This window comes from Pygoscelis adeliae, unplaced genomic scaffold (assembly GCF_000699105.1).
Source record: "Pygoscelis adeliae isolate BGI_AS28 unplaced genomic scaffold, ASM69910v1 Scaffold113, whole genome shotgun sequence".
In the NCBI taxonomy this organism is placed as follows: Eukaryota; Metazoa; Chordata; class Aves; order Sphenisciformes; family Spheniscidae; genus Pygoscelis; species Pygoscelis adeliae.
In genome coordinates this window covers 12,437,239-12,460,102 of record NW_008825108.1, presented here as the reverse complement: position 1 = coordinate 12,460,102, position 22,864 = coordinate 12,437,239, and the positions used below count along the sequence as shown (strand labels likewise).

Sequence of the window (22,864 nt, the reverse complement as noted above, 5' to 3'; positions counted from 1 at the left end):
AGGAATTGCAGTGAGTGGAGCACAGACAGGAGTTGGGCTACAGGTGCAAACACTTCCAGCTACTCAAGCACCTTCAGCTGGACAATCACCGTGTACTGCTGCTCCCCCATTCAAAGGTGATAAAATAATTTGCCAAAAGGAGGAAGAAGCAAAGGAAGCAACAGGTTTACACATTCATGAACGTAAAATTGAAGTTATGGAGAATCCTTCCTGCCGAAGAGGAGCTGCAAACACCAGCAATGGGGATGCAAAAGAAAATGAAATGCAGGTGGGAAGTCTTTTAAATGGGAGAAAGTATAGTGACTCCAGTCTACCTCCTTCTAACTCAGGGAAAACTCAGAATGAGGCCAATCAGTGCTCACAAGTCAGTAATGGGCCATCATTAGAAATGGGTGAGAACGGAGCTCCTGGAAAGCAGAACTTTGAACAAATGGACACACAGGAAATTAAAAGTGATTTGAAGAAGCCCCTAGTTAATGGAATCTGTGATTTTGATAAAGGAGATGGTTCTCATTTGAGCAAAAGCATTCCAAATCACAAAACTTCCAATCATGTAGGAAATGGTGAGATATCTTCAGTGGAACAACAAGGGAATTTGGATGCCACGCAGCAAGATACTGCCAAAGGTGATCAAGGGGAAAGAATTTCTAATGGGCCTGTATTAACTTTGAGTAGTTCACCTGTTGTAAGCGGTACACAGGAGGCTGCAAAACTGTTAACCCAGCAACTTAGTGGTACCAACACTGATTTACCTAATGGACCTCTAGCTTCAAGTTTGAATTCAGATGTGCCTCAGCAACGCCCAAGTGTAGTTGTCTCACCACAATCTACAGCCTCTGTTATACAGGGGCATCAAATCATAGCAGTTCCACACTCAGGACCTAGAGTGTCCCAGTCTACCCTGTCATCCGAAGTTCGGTCTACTAATGGCACAGCAGAATGCAAAACTGTAAAGAGGCCAGCAGAGGATAATGACAGGGAAACTGTTCCAGGAATTCCAAATAAAGTAGGAGTTAGAATTGTTACAATCAGTGACCCCAACAATGCTGGTTGCAGTGCAACTATGGTTGCTGTGCCAGCTGGAGCGGATCCAAGCACTGTAGCGAAAGTAGCAATAGAAAGTGCTGTTCAACAAAAGCAGCAGCATCCAACCACGTATATACAAAGCATGGTCACACAGGTATGTTGCAGTGTTCTTTTTATGTTTATTCCAACTGATTCTGACTGATGCTATGAAATAATGCGGGTGAAAATGTAAACTCAGTCAATATCTCTTGCATAGTATTTAAAATATTCAGAAAATTATGGTTTCTGTTCTTTCACGGACTAAAGTTCTAATAGTTTGCATACTACTTCGATGTCAGTAACAGTAGTGGAATTTAAAATAGCTTGTAGCTTGGTAATACACAGTAAGGAAAGAACTTCTGCTCACTGATTTCTTCCTTAAAGGATTAACTGTTTTGAAAACAACAATGATTTGTTGTATAGTCTTGTAAAAATGTCAGAATTGTCTGCATTTTATTCTTGGTCCTTAGTGCTTATGGAGGGATGAAAATGTCTTTTTTGCAAGTTAATCACCACAACTGCTTCTGGCTTGCTGAAATGAGTTGAAGTTCTTGCATTTAAAGGTGGTCTTGAATGGCCTGCTTCAGGCATTCACTACAGTCAGGAGAAAGTATTGTTTTGTAAATATGTTGAAATATTTATGTTTGTTTATTGCAAAATATTTGTAATGTTTATTTTATTGCTACAATGCACATTGTTTGGGGTTTTTTCTGTTTGACAAACTTTGGAGAGGGCTTTTGGGGGGATTTTTTTCCCTCGATCAACTTTTTTTAACCAATTTGAAAGTGGTTACTCCCTAACACTTTACTAGAAGTGAGGTATGGCTATCAGTTGTATGAGCATTAATAAGTACAGATAATCATTTTTAAGATTATTCCAGTCTCTAGAACTTATTTTAGCTTTGTACACGGACAGAAAATCCCTCTCCAAAACACGTTCCTAACCTGAATAGGAGCAAAAAGAATAGAATAGTAGGTCTGGCAGTCACAGAGTTCTGACAGACTGTGGAGAGGAGTAATGAAATCTTGAGTGTATGTTAGTGCATTTTGACCTTGAGGTAAGAGAAGTCTTTTATTTGTTGTCTTCCTTTTTTGTTTGTATGGTTGGGTTTTTGTTTGTTTGTTTTTGACGGGGTAGCAGGTATAGACCTTATGGACTTAAACAGAGCTAGAACTCAAAATTCAACAGGTGATGGCTAGTGCTACTTCTTTTTCTGTGTCGAGTTAGGTTTCTGTTGAAAGCTCTTTTGACTCTCCTTCATCTAGTTGTCAGAAATCAGGACTAACAGTTAACAAATTTTCTTTCTTTTTCTTTTCTTTTTTCTTTCAACTGCCACGCTGCCCAGAGTTATGTATTTAAAATGTCTTTAAACTCACATGTAAATTTTTCACTTAGGTTTTATCAGAGAGAGATCCATATTTTTCTGATATGTTATTTATCTTTGTTCTTACTAGAAATGAATTGACCAACCTGAAAATGTCTTTTGGCAGCATAGGGAGAATGAATGAGATGTTCTGTAGTGTGGATGAAAAAGAGCAAGCTAGGCCTTGCTTTTTACAGTGAGTGTCTTTAGCTGTTGCACAGTTTGGATTTCTATTATAGCTTTGCTAAGGATTTGGCTGAAACAGAAAATGGTATGACTATGTCTCTGGATTGGAATAAATATAATCTTTGGTTATTTATTCCCTCGACATGTGGCTGACAAGAATTTTCAGTTGTCTCTCAAACAGCTATCAGACTTTCAGATTTTCGAGAAGAGGGGAGTTCTACAGTTAACTAATTTGTATTGCATTAGCTGTTCTATCATGATAATAGAGAAAAAGAAGTATTTTCTGTGCTGATAGTTTCTGTTTTTACACTGATATTGCTATCATTAATAGTTCCTACATTTTCTATTACCTGTACAAACAGAAATGCTGCCAACTGGGTATGCCATTCAGTACAGATTTGCAGATCAAAATAACTTGGTTTAATGTCTGCTTCTATGGAAGTTGGCTCGTTGCCCGGTCTGTAGGATGCCCTTGCTTTCTTCAAAATTACAAGAATGTGGGAGAAAAGGAGTTTATTAGTTTTGATCTTGGTGAACAATCTAATTTGTTAGCGAATTGCCTTAACCATTACATATGGCTATGTATGAATCATGTCTATCATGATAATGCCAAGTACTGACTTTTCATAGAACCCACTTTATAGTACTCTGCTCAGACATAGTGAACATCATAGTTTGGCTTAAGACTTTTAAGGATCTTTACCACTGCTTTAAAATTAATGTGTTGGACTATAAACAGTAACAAAATCAAACTGGCCAGCTCTTTTTTTTTTTTCCAAAGCTGCTGAGCTGCTGCAATAGCCATTGTTTTGCTGGCAAAGCAGATGTTAAGTATTTCCAATATTGAGTTTGTTTCTAGGAGTATCTTTAAGACGTCTAGAAATACTAAGATGTAGCCAAATTCTCATGAACTCAGTTTGAGTTTTAATGATAACTTTTGAGGTTAGGCCCTGTATAATCTCCTATTTTCTCCGTCCCATTTTGAGACTCTTCCTTGTATGATAAGCAGCTTTCTTGTCCCCGACTTTTTGAAAGGCAGCAGCTAAGGAACATGTTTTCACTTGAGCATCTGCATTGTTTTATCCTTTTTGCAGTATCTAATGTATACTGGGTGTCTTGCAGAGGAAATAGAACATGGTTCTTTTTGCAGACAATGTGAAACTTATTATAAATACAACCCAATGGAGAAACATTGTAAGGGACAGGGAATAAAGGGGTATTAGCTATGGCAGAATTACATAGCTGCTCAAGCTGTTAGTGTGTGATTTCCTGTTTGCTTGTCATCTTAAAATACAACTAGAGCTTGTATTTCAGAGAAGTGAGAAAGGGAGAGAGGAAGAAAATTTGTAAAATTTAAAAAAAAAAACCTACAACCCAACAGGAAGGCTGGAAAAGGAGATGTAGAGGACAGAAGGGGGAGGAGAGTAGTGCTTATGCAACTACAGCAGGATTAGTTGTCCTGAACTGCAGAGAGGAGAAAGGGAAGATGCTTGAACTGAAGATAAGGAAGGACAGCCAAACAGGGGAGGGAAGGGAACAGCAAAGTGAAAACTAAGGAAAGCAAGAAAGAGTGAAATAATTCTTAAGGGAATGTAAAAGTTAAGAGAAGATTTGTTTCATGATATGAAAGGTAGTTTGAAATGGGCTGGTACTATTATGTTTGGGGGGAAGAATGTTGATTTAAATGGCCTACTAAAATAATGAAAATTATATACTTGCTGTTTATAGGACAGTCCGTGTAGTGCTATCAAAATCCAGTTAAACAAGTACAGGTATCTTCTGTGTATAATCTGTCATTGTTCCATGTTAATTGTACACCTCAGCAGAACTCATTGAAAAAGACATATATACTGACTTTAAAGACTTTTATTTTTTGTATTTTTATACAAAAATTAGGCTATGGGTATATGGCTTATGTCAGAAGAGGAACATATGATACACACAGTGTTGCAGTTCTTTTCTTGTATCTCCATCTGTGTTTTGTAAGCCCATGAAATGTAGTCTGAGAGGAGACAGAACTGGCACTTTACTTTCTTGGCTTCCTTTTCTTTTATTTCTGTGTTCCCTGCTCCTGGATTATTGCTTTCTTGAGGCGTTGTGCTGGACCGGTGGATGAAAAAGAAAAAGAAAAGAGCAATTACCTACCTGTACGTTTTATTTTCTTTTCCACTTTTTCTTACTCCTCTTCAAATGCCTCCAAAACATCTGTTGAACATAACCATGTTGGTTTGTCCCAATTGGTATGTGTTTTGAAGGAATGCTCTGATATCACACCGAGTTCCTAGAAATGAGCAAATCTGATTTAAATTGCCTTATCTGGCTTTTAAAGTAATCGCTTCCCTGCTCATCACTGTCATCCCTTCATAAACAATGCACGCCCATTCCTCTCAAGGCCGCCCACTTGAAACATGCTTGTGTGGATAATTTAGGTGGTAAAAACTGTGTGAGCATTGCCTTAACTATTTGCTCCTGCTCTCTGTTGATTGGGAAGCTGAGAATTACCATGTACCAGAAAGCAGGTGTGTAGCCCCAGGAGGTGTAATTCATTCCTAGCCACAGAGCTAATGAGTTTCTCAGCTGGAAGTACTGAAATACAGAATCTCTATGCTTTTATTGCTCTTCACTTGTGAAGCACACTGTTGCAAGGAGACTTAAACCTCCTTAACCTGTTGTTAAATCTAACAACAAGAAAAGAACATTTATTTTAGTGCCTACCTATCCACCTGACCCCTTCCTCACACTCAAATCCTGCTATATTCATTTTCAGTTTATAAGCTACCTTTTAATATACGTTCATTATAAGGAAGAAGCTAAACATAAAATTTTCAGTAATACTGAACTGTAAATCCTATGATACTTTAAAAAATATTTTTAGTAATAATTAACTGTTTAACATTGAGTTAAATGTATTTACTGTAGGTGTGCACATACTAATGGTGGGAGAAAAAAATGCAGTTTAATGCTTTTAAACTGCATATGGCTCTATATTTCAACAAGACCCTCATCGTGCTGGGATGCAGCATATTCTCCTGCTGATGGCACAGTAGGCCTTTTAAATAAGATGGGCAGGTGTCATGCTGAAATAGTTACCCATTAATACATAAAGGGAATGGCACCATTCGTGAAATGGAGGTGGAGGCAATTTCTGGCCCCAAGCCATATGGTTTGTTATTCCTACCACGCAGGGAGCTCATGTGCCCAAATGGAGGAACTCTTGTGCATAAAAATAAATTAGTATCTTTTGTAAACAGTCCATTCTAGTTAGCAGAAAACTCCTAGCTTTATTCTTAGTTTTCACGACTATGCTGGACTTGCTTTCTCCTCCCCCAATCTAAAGTCACCCAGTCTAGAGATAAAATCTCCTGCTCATTAAAAGTAGGCTGTAGTGTCTGTTCTGTAAGTAGTCTGTACAGGTATTAAGGGTTTGTATTTATGTAGTTTAAGAGTTCAGTGCAAACCATAATGTCAGGGCAAGATCAGCCACATCAATACAGAAATATATCCAAGAAAGCAGAATCTTAAGAGGACCATCTGTATTGTTTTACATTTTATCTATAATACCAATGTGTAGGGTAGTAAGAGATTTTAGACTAGCTCTTAAAAACTTGATTGAATTTGAGCACTGTCTTATATTGCAACACTTTACTAAGTTATTTTTTTACATACATATTTTTACTTTATATGCTTGAATTTGTGATTCCTTGAAGAGTGCTGTCAAATAATTTTCCTTCCAAATGAATTGGATGAGTGACCAAACAGGTGCCTTCAAAGTAAGCATCAGGGGTGTAGGTCAAGGAACATACTTTGTGAGTAGTATAGCCAGCATTGTTAGCCTTGGTTACCTGTCACATTTATCTGTGTTGCAACGTATTTTGACTTTCATTGGCCCAGGGAGGAAGATGGAAGACTATTCTTTAAAGCGTCCTCATCTGCGTTTTAAGTCTGTGCAGGCTCTTGATGAGGCTAATACCTTGTTGCTATTTTTTATGTGGTCAGTTCAAAAGTGTCATTTTTATCTTGAGGGTAAGAAATGACTGTTGTTAAAGGTAACTGGTAAAGTTAAGGTTAATTAAAGTTAAGATAACTGGAAAAAAAATAGTTCAGTAGTTGTCTCCGCTTGTTACTTTGTACTCAAATAATTCTTTATGCATATAGTCACAGCTCTCTATTGTACAGGAATTGCAATAGCTGGATAATGAAAAAAGCTGCTTTCTGGGATGGAATTGTGCCTGAGCCAGAACCTGCTATGATGGGAAGTCCATTGCAGGGATCCTGATGGCTCTTACTTACCTTGCAGCTCCAGTTCAGCTAGGTTTACTAGCTACGGTTCAACATTTGCCATGTCTCCATGTTGGACCTTGCCTTCAGCTCTGATACCAAGTATGCTTCTGGTAGAAGAAACATGGTGCTAGAAGAGCCTGTCTGATTCTAGTCATGTCCAGTGGAGCTGAGCATGGTGCAGTCTCCATGCAAGAACAAAAATTGACCTGGAAAGCAGAACAACTGCATTTATACAGCACTGAACCTGAGCTAATGCAGGCCACAGCTGGTGTTGTCTTTGAGATGTCCTTAATTTGCAGTTCAGGTAAAGAGCCCACAAGTGATGGAACAGTGACTGGTTGTTTTTTCTGCTTTCCTTAGTATATGGTCAGTCAGCTTTTATCTCTGTGAGATAAACTATTGATGGCCAGCAACCTGTGTTAACTCAGCCAGCTTTGCACAGAGGATACTGAAGTTACAGAAATCCTAACTTTTATCATCAAGACTTGAGATTTTGCATCTGTGCCCCGGCACTGCAAGCTAAGAGACGTGCCTTGAGTCAAGATCTTGCTGCCAAGACGCTAGTAATCAACAACAGGGAAAACAGAAAAGCTCCCGTAAAGCCTATAAAGGAATTCAGAAGTCAAGTTAAGAACTTGCTATTTTAAGGGTTGCCATCATAAACTGCATTAAAGAAAAGAATCCAGTTGTCAGAGAATGGTATTTCTGTGCCTATTGTTTCAAAAAGTTGCTTCAGACTGCCCTGTATCTTGTTACCTTTCATGCTCAAGTCATTTCTTTGTGCAGTGTATTAGTTTTGGCTCCTTTAACACAATTTGTTATGTTCTGGGGCACCCAGAAACATGTCAAGCATGGTTACTGGCAGGTCAGTTTATGTGGAATTGTCATTTAGGGCACACTTTGCAGAGTAGCTGAGATCCTTTGAGACAGGAAATCACTAAATATAAATGCATTCTTTATATGTGTGTATAATACAAATATATACTTAGCTGCTCTGCTTCTGTTAGTATTTAGTTTCTCAAGAATTTTTATATTTATATCCTGCGTAAGGACTCATAAGTCCTTAAAATGACACTCAGTGAACTTAAGAAAGGGGTTATATGGTTTGGTTATGTATTTCAAAAAAAGAGCTAAGTGATGCTGCTCGAGGTACCTTTCAGTCCCGAGATCAGGGAGATCTGATTTGCAAAAGTGCTAAGTGGTGGCAATTGCAGATCATATCATGGAGAGGTCTAATCTGGATATAAAAAGATGCCATGAAATGCTTTCAAGTGTACTAGAGTACTGGGCGTTTGATTTCTTGAGGAACCTGGAATCATTAAATGTTTCTGCTAGAGGAGGAAATTTTGTGAAATTTTTATGCCACAGGGAAGTTTTTTTCAATGTTACTTCTCCCAGAAAGACTTTATTAGGACAAATTAAATGTCTATCATAGTTCTGTATCTTAAAGAAATAAGTGAGTTTACGTAATCATTGCATATCAGTACTGTAAACTAGGTAGCACATAGCAAGTATTTCTAGGTACGTTTCTGGAAAAAAGGAATTTCATTTCTGAAAAACAAAGACTATACCTAATTTTAGTGATGTCCTGTGTATTATGCGTTACTAAATCGATACATGAAAACAGAGGAGGGGAAAAAAAGAAAACAAAAATTAGCAGTATTTCTGATCTCTTGAATGAAGAGAGGAAAGCTTTGAGATGTTTGAACATAGAACTTATGTTTCTAAAATAAAACGTAGGAAAACAAATGTAACTTCACTTTATCGGTTGATTTTAAAATATAATCAGCACAGTTGATAGGCAAGCAATAAATTTGATTTAAAAATACATGGAAGTTGTAACCGCCTAATGCTACACGTTTGAGCGAAACTACTTTGCAGTACAGCAGTAATAAGAGAATTCTAAACAACAATTATTTTACACATTTCTTTTCAATTTATCAGCTTTTTTTTTCTCAGTGGAAAAAAAAGGGTAGAAAGAAATTGGAGGGGGAACTGAATTTTAACTTTGTGCTGAAAATTGTTTCCCTTTCTGTGCTCTTTCATTTTCAGCATGTAACATTTTGTGTTGTATATCTCAGATCTCCTTGTTTAAAATAAACAATTTTTTAATGAGACGGTATTAAAACCTTTGAATACCACTAGAAGAGCTTGCCAGAAAAACCCTTGAGAAAATTCATAATTCTGGATTAATTGCAGGGTTTGCTTAGAATGGAGTAAATAATACATGAACCACACATTGAATGATGAGAATTAAATGAAATACTGAATTCATTCAGTAAGCTTACCCTCTCTCTCCAGCACATTAAATGAGACAGAAGTTCTATAGGGATAAAAAGTCACAAAAAGACCATCATAACGTATTGATATCGGGATGCCAAGTGAAGACTGCAAAACAAGCTGTACTGCTGACACTCAATGATTTTACTTTCAGCTTCACTTTAAAAATGCCTTGTTAAAGGGACGTCGATCTTAAAAGGCTCCGCTTGTGTTTACCTTTTGTTAAAAGATACATTGTGAAGATTCATTACCCAGTCTGTTAAAATAGCTTAGAGGTCTTTAGATGAAAATCATTGCAGAATTAAAAATAATTTGTAGTTATGACTAATGGACTCGAGTCCTTTCTTACAACTTTTCACACAGGCAGATCACGGGCATCATACAATAGTTGTGCTGTGCCGAGTTTTGTCTTATTTTTACCAGGATTTATGCTTGGACATGGGAATGTTTTGGTTTTGATGAAGCTTTTCTGCTGTCCTTTAGGTCATGTTATTAGCATTGTATGATCTGCGATTAACTCGCTACCTTGTGTGACTGTTGTCTTCAATGCCAGTAGAGAGCAGCAGGAAACAAACTTAAAATCAATATGCAAATCGAATGTCAGAAGTTGTATTTAACTGTTTCTTTACAGTTAAAGTCTAAAGCTATTCAGTAACAAAACTGTAAGGATGTAAACAGGTTGTAAAACACCACAAAGTGTTCTTTTATAATATTCTTAAACACAGACTTTGAAAGTAGTTTTGTTTAGTCTCTTTAAGTGTTACATTCCTTTTCTAACAGGAGGAAGGAAAAGAACGTCAGGTCTTCATTGCTAGATAATATTCAAAGGCTTAATTTTTTTTATTGTCATCATCTTTATAAACATCTTGTTGGCCAGAGCCTTCTAGGAAAAAGGAAAGAAGAGAGACAGTATTCTGACCTAAACACTCTTCTGAAATGGAGAAGTCCAGTGTTCAGTATCTATTATTCAGAAAAATGTATTACATATTTTGGCTTTGTTTTTAACTTTTTTAGGTCACTTCTAAGATAATTGTTATTCACTGTTAAAATAAGTGTCTTGTTCCCCTTGCTCCTCTGCAATATTACATCTTTTTCCTTTCTGAAATGTTTGTATTTCACTGCATACAAGTTGCACGGCATGTTTAGGCATTCTGGGCATGTGGTGTTCGGTACAAAGGTACATGCGCTGGCTGGTTTTACAGGAGCTTAAAGAATTATATAATTTGCCAAGTTTTATAGAGAAAAAGGTATGTCGTAGTTTGAGCCTACTGGTCTTTGATAGCGTTTCTTCAGCATTGTTCAATTTACCTTTTCTTACACAGGCTGATGTGTACTAATGTGGCAGTTCAAGAATTCCACAGATGCAGCACATAAAACCATTTAATCAAAGAATATAAAACAGTTTTTTAGATGCTTATTTTACTTCTTTTAGCAATATTTTCTCCTACATTTACATAGGAAGGCAAACTACTCCCTGTGCTGATGATATTGCGACCCCTTGAGTTTGCATGTTTTTTTCTTTTCTTAAAAAACAAATAAAGTCTTTGCAAAATAATGCTAACCTTTGTTTCACTAGTGCCCTTGAGAAATTCCTTTGCGGTCATAATTCTGTATTTGAATTTGGGCATAAGGTTTAGTAATTTGAATATTAGAAACTTCTGCATAAATACTACAGTGTAAAAGTTGTATGTGTCTCGTGTTATTAATGCTTATTCAGAGTTCAAAGTGTTAAAATCTGAACACTTGTGGTTGATTGAAGTGTAAAACAAGAGATCTTTGAACAAACAGTAAACTGTATGTCAAGTCTTGAAATAAGTCCTGTTTAAAACTGTGTTTTAACTTTTTCTACAGAGCACACCTGCAACGTCGATACCAACAGTGCAAGTTCAGGGCCAGCAGATCAATTTGCAGCCGCCTTCATACACTGCAGCAAGTCAGCACGCAGAGCAAATGAAAAAACCTGGACAGAACTTCATGTGTCTGTGGCAATCTTGTAAAAAGTAAATGGCTCGTTTGTTTAACTACTTTTTACTAATATGTAACAGATGCTTGTATATAGAGGGTGATTCTGCAAGTTCTATCCATTCTGTTTCCTTAAGTTACCTTATACTTTGTCAGTAGGGAAAAGAAAAAGTGGAAAGTGCTGAGGAAGCTGAAGCTGAGATGGGGGAGTGCACGACATTTAACTGCTCTCAATTATACTTCAGAGCATAAAATGAGCATTATGTTGCTTTCTTTTAATATATTGATTCTTCAGTAATAAAGAAAATATTGTCATGTAGTTAAGTTAAAAAAAAAAAAAAATCCTAGCTCTGAAGCTTGTTCTCTGTATTGAAAATACAAAAATAGTTACTTTACTCCAGTTACAAATCATGTCTTGACATTTTCTTATGTTTCCAGCTTTTAGTCTTTCTTGTGTTTCCAGTTTTGCAAGAGCAGGGTGTTGCACTTCTATGTTCTGGTCAAAGTCTTATTTAGATTATGACTAATTTTAGTAATTACGGTACCATTTGTGTGCCACAGGACTCCATTGTCATGAAAGGAAATAAAAAGGTACTTAGCCTTAAGACTAGACAGTAATGATTAGACCTGCTTTTATTTTTTGTTGTTGTCCTTAAAAGAGAGGAGTGAGCTAACAGACTTTTGGATGTAGGCTTATAAAAACATGATTCTACCCTTGTTATCAGTATGTATATCCTGACACTGATTTTTGAAAATAACATAGGCTTGTGAACATGCTTAGTTTTCAATGAAGGGTACAGATAGGTGAAACAGAGGTAGTTGTCAAATAGCCACTTTGAAAACAGTCAGAGAAATTGCAAAACATAGGATGGGCATGAAAAAGGGTGAGACACTTCATCGTTGTAGGACAAGACAAAGGGAGCATAAAGACAAGCTGATTTGGCAGAAGGCTGGTATGTAGACATTCAGAACGTTGGGATGAAATGATGGAGACGTTTGAATCTTTGGAACCGATGGTGAAAATGAGGCGTTTGAACAGAAATAGAGGAATACTGAAGGAGAGTTAATCTGTAGACCCCTGAAGCTGTAATTTCTGTTTCTTTCATTCCTTACAAACATAATTCAAAGATCATTAAGTCAATGCAAGACATACGGATTTTAGATAGGACTCTGACTGGTACTGTAGAGATCTGGCGTTCTTTAAATCATTGCCCTGTTTTCAACTTAAAAGTGATTTTTGTTTCTTTGGTAGGTGACACTTCTCTATGTAAGAAATACATGTAAGGCTTTACTTTTTACTTTACTGCTTTACTGCTAGTAAATATAACCGTAGAGCCATACTTTACTAGCTGCACAATAGATGCATAAACACCTGTATTGGTACAAGACTGGGTTGTACTGAAGTGGAAATGAAAAGCTGGGGTGGTTTCTTAGCAGAAGCCTTGCCAATTTATACCATCTTGAAGAGTTTGCTGAACTACAGTTTTGAAGCATAAGTTAATCACCAACTTTCTTCTATGTCTAAAGTTATGTAGGATGAGTTGTGTAGAGTTGAGATGACATCTAGCCATGGAACAAGCTGATGTCACATGTGAACTAGGATGTGAATATGTGCAGACAAATTTTGGGGCAGCAGGAGGAACAATACAACTATGATTACCTTACATTATCAGTCTTTCTGTAAGTCTATCTTAAAATATTATTCCAGTAAGTTTTCCTGAGACTGAAGTTAAGGGCTATGAGGCTCATATTTCACAAGTTGATCTCTACGTTTTTTTTTTTAAGGATAGTGTATTATTTCTGCTGTTTTAGTTTCTCCTGTCATTACTCACTGTACTGGTTTTTGTTCATGGTTAAGTTTCATTATTTCTAAAGCCTTCAGAGATTTTGCATTGATAGATTGTAGTCCATGTGACACACAGTTGTTGTTCTTATGCTGTCTCTCACTTCTAAAATATTTATTTCAGCCCCAGCCTAAAAACAGTTTAGATAAACATTACACTCAGCGTTCTCTGTGGTGAAGAGAGAACCAAAATGTTAAATTAGCATCTTCCTCAAATGTATATTGTTTATTCATATTCCTTCAACAGCCTGATTAAAAACAGGAGTATCAAATGTCCTATAGGCTTTCTGCTTCTACCAGACAAAGCAAAATCTGGGATTGCCACCTGTTATTGTAACTGTTTTATTTTAGACCTCTCAATCTTAACTGGTTTTATTGAGTTGTTTAAGCAGGAAACAAGAAGATTCTTTTGAGTAGATCATTTAGTCTATGTGCACTTTACATCCACTACTTAGTTTCATTCATGATTGCTTAGGAATTTTTTTCCCTAGGTATTAAGCAGACAGGTTCATCATAGTAGAATGATAAAACAGTGTTTCTTTCGTGGTGTTCACAATTAAGTGGAAAGATATGACAGGAGGCAAATTTGATATAGTAATTTGTACCTGTTTCTCTATGCACGTTCTTTAGTTTAATTCTCTCAACATACTGGCATTAAGTTTCCCTTCCAGGATGTATTGCAGAAGGCAGTGAAGGTCTTCAAAAACATTTTACTGAGAATTGGAATAAAAACGAATAAATACAATAGCGGGTAGAAAAAGAACATACTAACTTGGCTGCTGCAGTCAGCAACATTCCAGTGGCGTGGGTGTGGGTTCTGCTGTTTAGTTTTTTAGAACTGAATTAGGAAACATTATACCAAGATTTTGAAATAAAATGCAACAGATTTAGTAATGTCTGAAGACCACAACCAGATCGGGCCCAATTATTCAAATAGTTGTAATGCTTGGCCTCTCACAGATGTATTCAGGCTTAGTATCTGAAGTGGAAGTAAAACTCTAAAAGGTGTTAGTCAGCACACTACTTTGCATTGAGGATGTAACAGAAAGTAGGTGTTTTCCTTTGAAGTTCAGCTGTCTGCAAGTACTACTAATTGTATTCAACTTAATTTAAAAGCTGCTATTTTGTTTCACAGGTAGGCAGGAGATGTCTGCTCTTGAATTGCTTTGTATTTAAAAAGTAAATTGGAGATGCTATTGGATCTCCACTGCCTGTCAAGTCAGCTGTTAATGTTCTGTTCAGCAGCTGAGCAGAATGATGGAGAAATTAAGTGGGAAACAAGAGTCTAGACTCAACTGACCATATTCTCAGTACTTAAGCTTTTTTTTTTTTTTATTACTACGTTTAGGTGTTTCTTTAAGGAAAGACAGTTTTTCTCTGCAAAATGGTAGTAAATTTGAATCTTCTTAGATCAGTGATTGAAGTATAACACTGAATGTATTATACAGTGAATGAACCAACATAGCTGAAATAGCTTTATTTTTCTTAAAGCCTTGCCATGTTGAATAAAATGTTTTAAACTACATTTCGGGTTTCACTTACGCCATGAAATTTGTTTCATCCATGCCAGGAATTATTCATAAATAGGTTTGTGCCAGGCTTAAGTTTACATACTGACTTTCCCCTTCATTGTGGAAAGACATCTTTCTGTCCTCTGAAACATCAACTTTTGCTGTTGAGCCAATGTAGATGTAAAACATTTTATTTTCGTTTCCTACTATGGGCTATCTGGACCAACAGCAAGAGGCAGGTATTTCTCCTTCCCAGCTTCCCTTCAGTAAGAGCTGACTGGCATGGAAAAGATGAATGCTTTTTAAGAGAGTAGTATTTATTGCCTATGCAGAACGTAATTGCTGTATTACAGGTGGTTATTACAGTGGGATTCAGTTTATAACTGAGACTTGTCTCTGGGTGAAATTAGCTCTTTGACACCTTTATGGGGTTCGGGTAACGGTATCTGTATACTTAGGCCTACGTATCGATTGCAAGTATGTTTGCGTAACAGACAGTATTGAAATGAGTGGTAGGATATGGAAGGAGGTGGCTGGATCAAAGCACCTACTGATCTGCTATTCATACGCTGAGAGTTCTGACTTGAACTTGTCCATAAACGACTGCTGGAGGTTTAAGGTGTTGCTTCATCGTTGGCTTCTTGCCGTAAGTCTCTGATTGGAGGTCATCTCCCTCTTGGCACTGTTCAGCCCAGGGGGTTGAACATCTTGACACAAATACTTTTCTTGTTAACTGAAACTAAAATACTGGCATGTGAACCGGAGTAGCTGAGGTGCGTGCATGTGTTTCCTGTTCAGTAAGACTGCGGTGCCAGTGGCATCTGTCCAGCAAGTGTGTGAAGACAGCTGGTGGTAATGACTTCCCAAATGGCAGCAACTAGGTTTCTAGACCTCTTCTGGCCCAGGCCTTAAGTGGGTGTTGATTAGCTGGGTTAGTTGTATCGAAATGAATTGCAAGCAGCTAAGTCTTTTGTTTATTTTGGCCGTTTTTTCTCTGTTGAAGTAAGGGATGTAATTTGTAACACTTGAGATACTTTTTAAGGTGTATCTAGACTAAAAAAACCCCATACTTGGAGTCACTCACTATTTTAATTTAATATTGTTTGAAATATAGTGGTTCTCCATTACCATCTGATACATGTTAAAATAACACATCGTTTGTCTTATGTGACAATTGGAAAATACAAATCTAAGAACTTTAAGAACTGTTGACTCACCAGTATTTTGAGGTGGCATTCACAGTGAGTTGTAACTCTTCTACCACTTTGAAATGGAAGGCTGAACTCAGTGTAAGGTTATGTCACACCTGAGCTCTCACCAAATAGAACATACAGAAAACACAAAATACACTGTTGAGAGTATTACAGGGCCAGGCTTAGGACAACTTCATCTTTTCTGTTGATGCAGAAGCACTTCATTTGCTGAAATACCTCATGTCCTGTGCTTTGGGGCTGTCAGCAGGCAAAGTGGTTAGTTTGAGGTTTTGGAAAGTCATTTAAAAATTGAGGTTTAAGTGAAGATGTTAAAAAGGGTCACATAAGTGACATTTTTTGACTTCTGTGTGCATCAGGAAATGATATCTAGCCATTTTCCCGATACTTAGAATTCAGGTGCTAAAGAGCACTAATTTTAGATTGATCTCTTATTCCATCAGTTTTGATAAGCGTGCAGTATTGAGACCAAATAGGATGAATGGTGTGCATCTCTTTTTCCCAATTAAAGTTTAAATAAGGTCTGAGTATGACTGCCAGTAAAGAAGGAAAACAGGAAAAGGAATACATGAAACACAACTTTTGCAGCTGTTTATTACTGTATTTTGCTTGTATAGCAGAGAATGGATCTGTTGGAATTAGCATGTGTTATTTCTTTGGTAAAGTATTAATAGAAAAATAGAAGTGTGATATTTCAATAGGATTTGGCAAAACCATATTGCCATTTATTGGTAGCTCACTGGTTGTATACGTCCATGTTTTTCTTTTTCAAAATTTGACAACTTTCCATTTATCAATGCATGTCTCATTTCAGAAAATAAAAATGTTTAGCCGGTATGCATTTATGTTTGTGATGTCTGTGCTTTACCATTAACTGGAAAAAAAAAAAACCAACTTAAATTCCCCTCCCCGTCTTTTTGTAGGTGGTTTCAAACACCATCACAAGTTTTCTATCATGCAGCAACTGAACATGGAGGAAAAGATGTCTACCCAGGGCAGTGCTTATGGGAGGGATGTGAACCTTTCCAGCGGCAGAGGTTTTCCTTCATTACCCATTTACAGGTGCAGATTTTCTTTCATGTAATACTTCAGAAAACAGTAGGAATTGGTAAACTTTCACACACCTTTCTCACTGTCTTTCTCTTTCCCCTGAACAGGATAAGCACTGTTCCAGAGATGCTTTGCTTGCAGGATTAAAGCAAGATGAACATGGACAAGCAGGAAATCAGAAGCCTTCCAATAAGTAAGAGACCTGAGCCTCATTAGCAGTAGTGACAAAGAGGATTAGAAATTATTGGAAGAATTTGTGTATTTATAACTTGGTTTATCAGGTGAAACTCTGCATATATAGAGTCTATAACAGCAATCAAATTTGAGTTCCATTACAGTAGGTCAAAATGGGCAAAAGAGGGAGTAGATTCTGGTGGGGGAGATGTGGTTGCAGTTGTTATAAAGAGAACAGGTAATTCTTTAAGGTGTATGGTCAATACTCTGAACATTGTTCTCAACATATTCACCTGATTTTTCCCAACCGGACAGCATTTTATAACTTTTATTGTAACAGGAAAGTGCTCGTGATCCGAATGGGAAGTTATTTGTTGTGTACAGTTCAGCTGTTTCATACAGTTGAGATGGATTGTCTTGTAACTTGCTGTATTCCTTCCAGTTTTGTGGTCTAAATTTGGGGTGATTTGATCCAGGGACTCTTGTAATAAACTTTCCTTTAAACAAGCAAACAAGATAAATACCAGCTCCTCTGAGTCTTCTAATTTTGTGCCGCTACCTGGAGTCAAATTTGGCTTTTCTCTTTCCCAAAATGATTTCAACCGTCTGGAATTAATATTGGAGAGTGCAACCCCATTGCTGTGGAGTTGTGGGGATGGTTCTGTTAATATTGTAGTTACTCAGGGTTCAGTTACTTGTATAAATGTATTAAGACTAGGTCTTTATTAGTAACTAACTGGAATCTCTCTGTTGCAAGCTAAAGATGTAATTACATGGTCCCAGGCAGATTTTTGCAGTCTGTTCTGTGGCTAGTTAAATTGCTACCAAGCTGCTGGAGGCAGCAGAGAAAGTTAGGTATGGAAGCTGAGAAATTTTGTTCGGGAGTCCTTTTATTTTTTAATATAAACAAACTTCTTAACACAGACTTATGATTGCTTTATGGTGCCTTGTTTCATTACACTGAACAACATTCAGACCTCTGAAAACCACAAAATGAAGAATGATGGTAATGTAGTCTCAAATACTTGGTAAGTAGGAAGCGTAGGGCTGATACCATCTACTAGCATGTTGTGATCTCAACTCTGCCTTTTCAAAAATGTTCCATCGCACAGGTAACACATCCAGTAGCTCTGTGTCTTCACAGGCTTCTTTAAAATTGGCACAGGTACTCATATTAGAAAAAATGTTCATACATCCTCTGTTCTAAGGCAGAATTCCCTAATTAGGTCAGATTCAGAAAGCAGGAGTTTATATGCATAACCAGTTCTCGCTGAAGTATAGAGACTGCCATATCACAAGGTACTAAGGATGTGATTTCAGAATACAAGTTGAAATAAGAACATTCCACTACTCAAAGTAGGATGTTTTGACTCTCCCTGCCATCCCTTGTTCCTTCTCATGGCTATGCACTGCTTACAGTGAGAGAACTAGCTTTAGTTTTTGTCTCGTTGCATGGTAAATCAGTTCTGTTTTTTAAAAAAACCTAATCAATCAAAAAAAGTGGGTTTGCCAGATGAGTGGAATACACTTGCCTTACAGTCAGTTGAACACCAGTACAGGAGGTGGGCTAGAACAAAAGGAAGGGATGAGACCTTTCTCTGTCAGCACTCATGACAGTTAATACACTCAGCTGTTTTATGAAATCATAGAGGTTCCCTGTCTGTTACTTTTAGTCTCTTCCCTCATGTCTCCATTACTCCTCTTTTACCAAAGAAGCAATCAAGAAACAGGAATATTTTGATTATATGTAATGTGTAACCCACATAATCTTACAGCGCTGCCACAGAGTTATTTCGCACAACTGAAAAGGGCATCTAGCTACATGAGGGAGACAAGACTTGATAATTTGCTTTCCAGAATCAGTGACTTGTCAGATGAAACTCTAAGCTTGCTCCAGCGGGTCACCTCAAGTTGGCTTTACATGGTCATGTCTCAAAGCTGACTTACAAGGTTTTGGCTTAACTGACTTTTTGTTGAGTCCTAGAAACTTGTCAGATGTATCGGCACAGCACTGATAGTCCATATGACTAAACTCTTGTATGGAGCTGAAACAACTTAAAGAACTGGTGCTAAGATGAAGTATGTATAAGCCATCAACTTTTAGGCATTAATTAGGCCAACTTTCTTCACTTAATCCCTCACCATTTAGTAAAACTACACTTACCTCAGAGAGTGCAGATAGAGTGAGTGTTATTGGTGCCGGAAGTAAAATCTGTGGAACAGTGTAAAAAACAAGGGCCCATTCCCCTAATCATCATTTCTGTCTATCATAACACCATACATACTTGAAAAAATCTGTAATGGCTTTCGCTAGAACCAGGTAGGCAAAGTTAAGCTGCATTACAGAGTTGGTTGTATACCTTAATTCTGTATTTCTTTGCTTTTAAAGTTGTATTATATTAACTCTTCCTCTTCTGGTTTTCAGAGGTAGCTGAATATTACATTCTGGAAGGTCAGGTAGCACTAGCAATTAACTGTATGTTGACTGTAGCTTTGTGCATTTGAATCTTTTTGGATTCGCGTTAATTTTTTTCCTTGTTGCCACTGAAGCAAAGGTGGTAGCGTGAGCTACCAAAATATTCTTCATGCACCATGGGACTGGGGCAGGAGATAACTTTAAATCACAAGATGAATGGTATGGTTTGAAGTTAAGCTGATAATATAATTAAAGAAATTCAAGAAATCTAGATGTTTCTTGGGAGAGATACTTGCCCACAGACACAAGTCAGTCCACTTGATGACTCAGTAACTTTTTATCAACTTCTTTTTTTCCAAAATCAAAAAGAGAAGACAATCTTTTAAGATCCTCCTAATTAATTGCAATTGTCCCTTTTTCAATATTTCTAGAATCGAGGCAATAGTACGTCAACTTTCTAAAATGTAGTATGATAGCTGTTGAAGACAGACATTCAGAACAGCCTCCATTGATGAATCCTTATTCTTCTCAATATAAGGAAAACAAAAATGTTCCAGAAATTAAAAATGAAGACGATAATTCCTTTATTGTGGTACTCAGTCTCCTACAAACATATGTCATTGCCCAACAGTTTCTTAATTCAGCCCCTGCCCTTTCTACCTTTACTTCATGAAAGTTTTCAAACTCGTATTTCCATTCAGGGGAGGATGACAGTGTGATTATGAGCTGGTTTTAGGGAGGAGTCTGTCTGTTACTGCTTCTTAATTTTCTGTTTGGTTTAAAACCACTCATATGAACCCTTTTCTAATTTTTAACTAGGTTTCCTTGTTAGAATTTCAGATCATGAAGAAAGTCTCTCTGAATAGAGAATTCAAGTTTTATTCTTAGAATATTCACTTACAGTGAAAGATGCCTAAATAATACTCTTACAGGCTAACTTTCATTTTAAAAAATGGAACATTTACATTTGATTTATGCTAACTTTGCAAGTAAGCACTACTGTATATTTCTAGTATATTGAGATGTTCTAATCAGGTTCTACTAGAGTATTAAAAGGCTTCATAATAATATTGTTCAATATATTGAAGCGTGGTGAAATATATTTTTCACCATTGATACTGCAAAACTTTCCTTTGAGATGACATTGAGTCTTATTAAGTGAAGTTGCATATTTATACATTCTAAACTCTAATTGTATGAGTAATTTCAAAGTTTTGCATGAAACAGAGCTTTGACTTCAGTGTTAATACTGAAAATGGAGAATTTGCTTCTGCTATGTTTGTTATTTGTACCAGCTTTAAAATACCCTGCTTAATTTATTAATCTCAGTCTGAAAGCTGCAGTAACAGGTAATTGTTTTTACAAATGTTTGATCTGATTTAACAATTAGATGTTTTATGTCTTAGATCGTAACTTAAATCATGTTACTTTATATTACTCCTCACTAACCACAGTTAATACGTATTTTATATTGTCTTAGTGTCTAATGGTCCTGATGAGCTGTGTAAAGTTTGAATAGCTATATTTTAAGGACATTCTCTGGCCAAATCTCAGATGACATTTACATAGCTGCTATCACAGTTCCTGTTAAATCCTGTCTGATAAAACATTCCTTTAAATAGGTACACTTCAGGAAATGGCTATGTCATTAGTGCAATATATTACTTTTCCATCACAAATGTCATGGGTGATGAGCAGTACTTCTTCAAGATAAGTGTTTTTTCGCATAAAATAAAGCCCATGAGTCTTCTGAAGGCTTTGCAATAACGTTTATCTCTGTGGAAACGAAAGGCAAATCACATGCCAGCACCAAGTGTTAATGGATCTTTGTGTCTCTGTTCAGATAGGTTAAAAAACTATCAAAATAAATTTTCAGAGTTGTTAATCTTCTAGAAAGTGGTGCAAAGCTTATTTTTATTAATTCTTTCTTTACTAATGTAGGCAGCCAGCTGCAGGGGGTACTGCCTCTACTCCCAGAGCACAGAAGGCTATTGTGAATCATCCGAGTGCTGCCCTAATGGCATTAAGGAGGGGATCAAGAAACCTTGTCTTCAGAGATTTCACAGTTAGTATTGTTTGACTCAAGTATTAGATACTAATTGTTGCCTCCTACTATGGGGCTTTTACATTTTTTTTTCTCTTTATTTTTGTAGGATGAAAAAGAGGGACCAATAACTAAACACATCCGATTAACAGCTGCCTTAATATTAAAAAATATTGGTAAATATTCAGAATGTGGTCGCAGGTAAGCATCGTATGATTCTTCTAATACCAGTGGGCAATGTCGTTTCTGTTCTTTTAAGTACCAAACAATAGGTAGGTTTTACCTATCCTTTAAAAAAAACCAATAAGTATATTGACAGTACAATTTCTCTATCAGTTCTGCACTGTTTAGTTCCCCACGCAAGTACTCAGCATCACCTCACCTAAGACAGTATTTGTGATCCAGACTTTTGAAATGTGTCTGGTAAATTTGACAGGTTAACTTTTTGGAGACAGATGAGAGAAGGCTTTGCTTGTAGGTCTGTCCCTTTTCCTCCTGAAGGCAGTACTGCATGACTCTGAAAAGTAATTCTTCTGTAAGCAACTTCCCATTGGCAGTACCCTTTCATCTCAACTTGAGAAATGGGCGAATGAGCTCTTAGGAACATTTTCTTAAGTTGTGGAGTGACACACAGTTGCATTCCATACTTGCTGCCTCTCTGTTGCTTTCCCCTCCAAACTTGGGTTAACTGTAATAAATGGCTCGCTCAGCTTTCCTCTCACTTGTAGAAGACCCTTCAGTAAGTAAATAGACTGATACTGACTTGTGGTACTAAGTAGGAAATGTTCTTTATGATGCAGAAGGAGTAGTAGTTACTTACTGTGCCGGTAATCACCGTGCATGCCGCTTCTGTTTTTTCCAAGAATTTACAAGCTGAGTGGTTTCTTTGTTTTGTTTTGCATTGTTTCAGCTTCATAATAGCGGAAGTAATTATTTCTAATTTTCTCTGTTCTTCAAAAATTTGTCAATAGGGAGGAATTTCCTAGTTGTAATTCTAAACAAAAGAGTTTTGGTACTGGTTGTAGAAACCCTCCTGCTGTCTTCAGCTACCTAATTGGGGGTTGTAGACAGAGACAAACTCTTCTTGGAGACCGTAGTGAAAGGGATGAGGGGAAATGAGCAGAGGTTGCAGCAAGGGAAATTCCAATTAGATATTGTGAGTAAAAAAAAAAAAATAACCACAAGAGTTGATTGAACATGAGAACAAGCTCCCCAAAGAGGCTGTGCAATCTCTATCCTCTTAGATATTCAAAACCCAACTGGCTAAGGAGTTGGCCCTGCTTTGAGCAGGAGTTGGACCACATAACTTCCAGAGGTTCCTTGTAACCTGAATTAGTCTTTGATTTTCAGTGTTCTCAGATTTAAGAAATCTTTGGAAGTTTAGATCTTTAAAGTATAATATTAATGAATTATTTTTGCAGCACTTTTCTAATGAGTAATTCTGAATATTCTTGTCTCTTTCAGTGTTAAAAACCCAC

The 22,864-nt window shown here is 36.9% G+C and overlaps 1 protein-coding gene across 1 annotated transcript in view; it reads left to right on the top strand.

The window, feature by feature from the left end:
• Window positions 1-22,864, top strand: part of ARID2 (AT rich interactive domain 2 (ARID, RFX-like)) — a 110,782-nt gene that overhangs the window by 85,217 nt on the left and 2,701 nt on the right. Inside the window, exons 15-20 of the mRNA XM_009327599.1 lie at window positions 1-1,180; window positions 11,027-11,175; window positions 16,626-16,764; window positions 16,860-16,945; window positions 21,284-21,407; window positions 21,496-21,587. The exon at window positions 1-1,180 is cut by the window's left edge and continues 1,699 nt beyond it. Of these exons, the coding sequence (XP_009325874.1) occupies window positions 1-1,180; window positions 11,027-11,175; window positions 16,626-16,764; window positions 16,860-16,945; window positions 21,284-21,407; window positions 21,496-21,587 (1,770 nt within the window). The remainder of the gene's footprint in view (window positions 1,181-11,026; window positions 11,176-16,625; window positions 16,765-16,859; window positions 16,946-21,283; window positions 21,408-21,495; window positions 21,588-22,864) is intronic.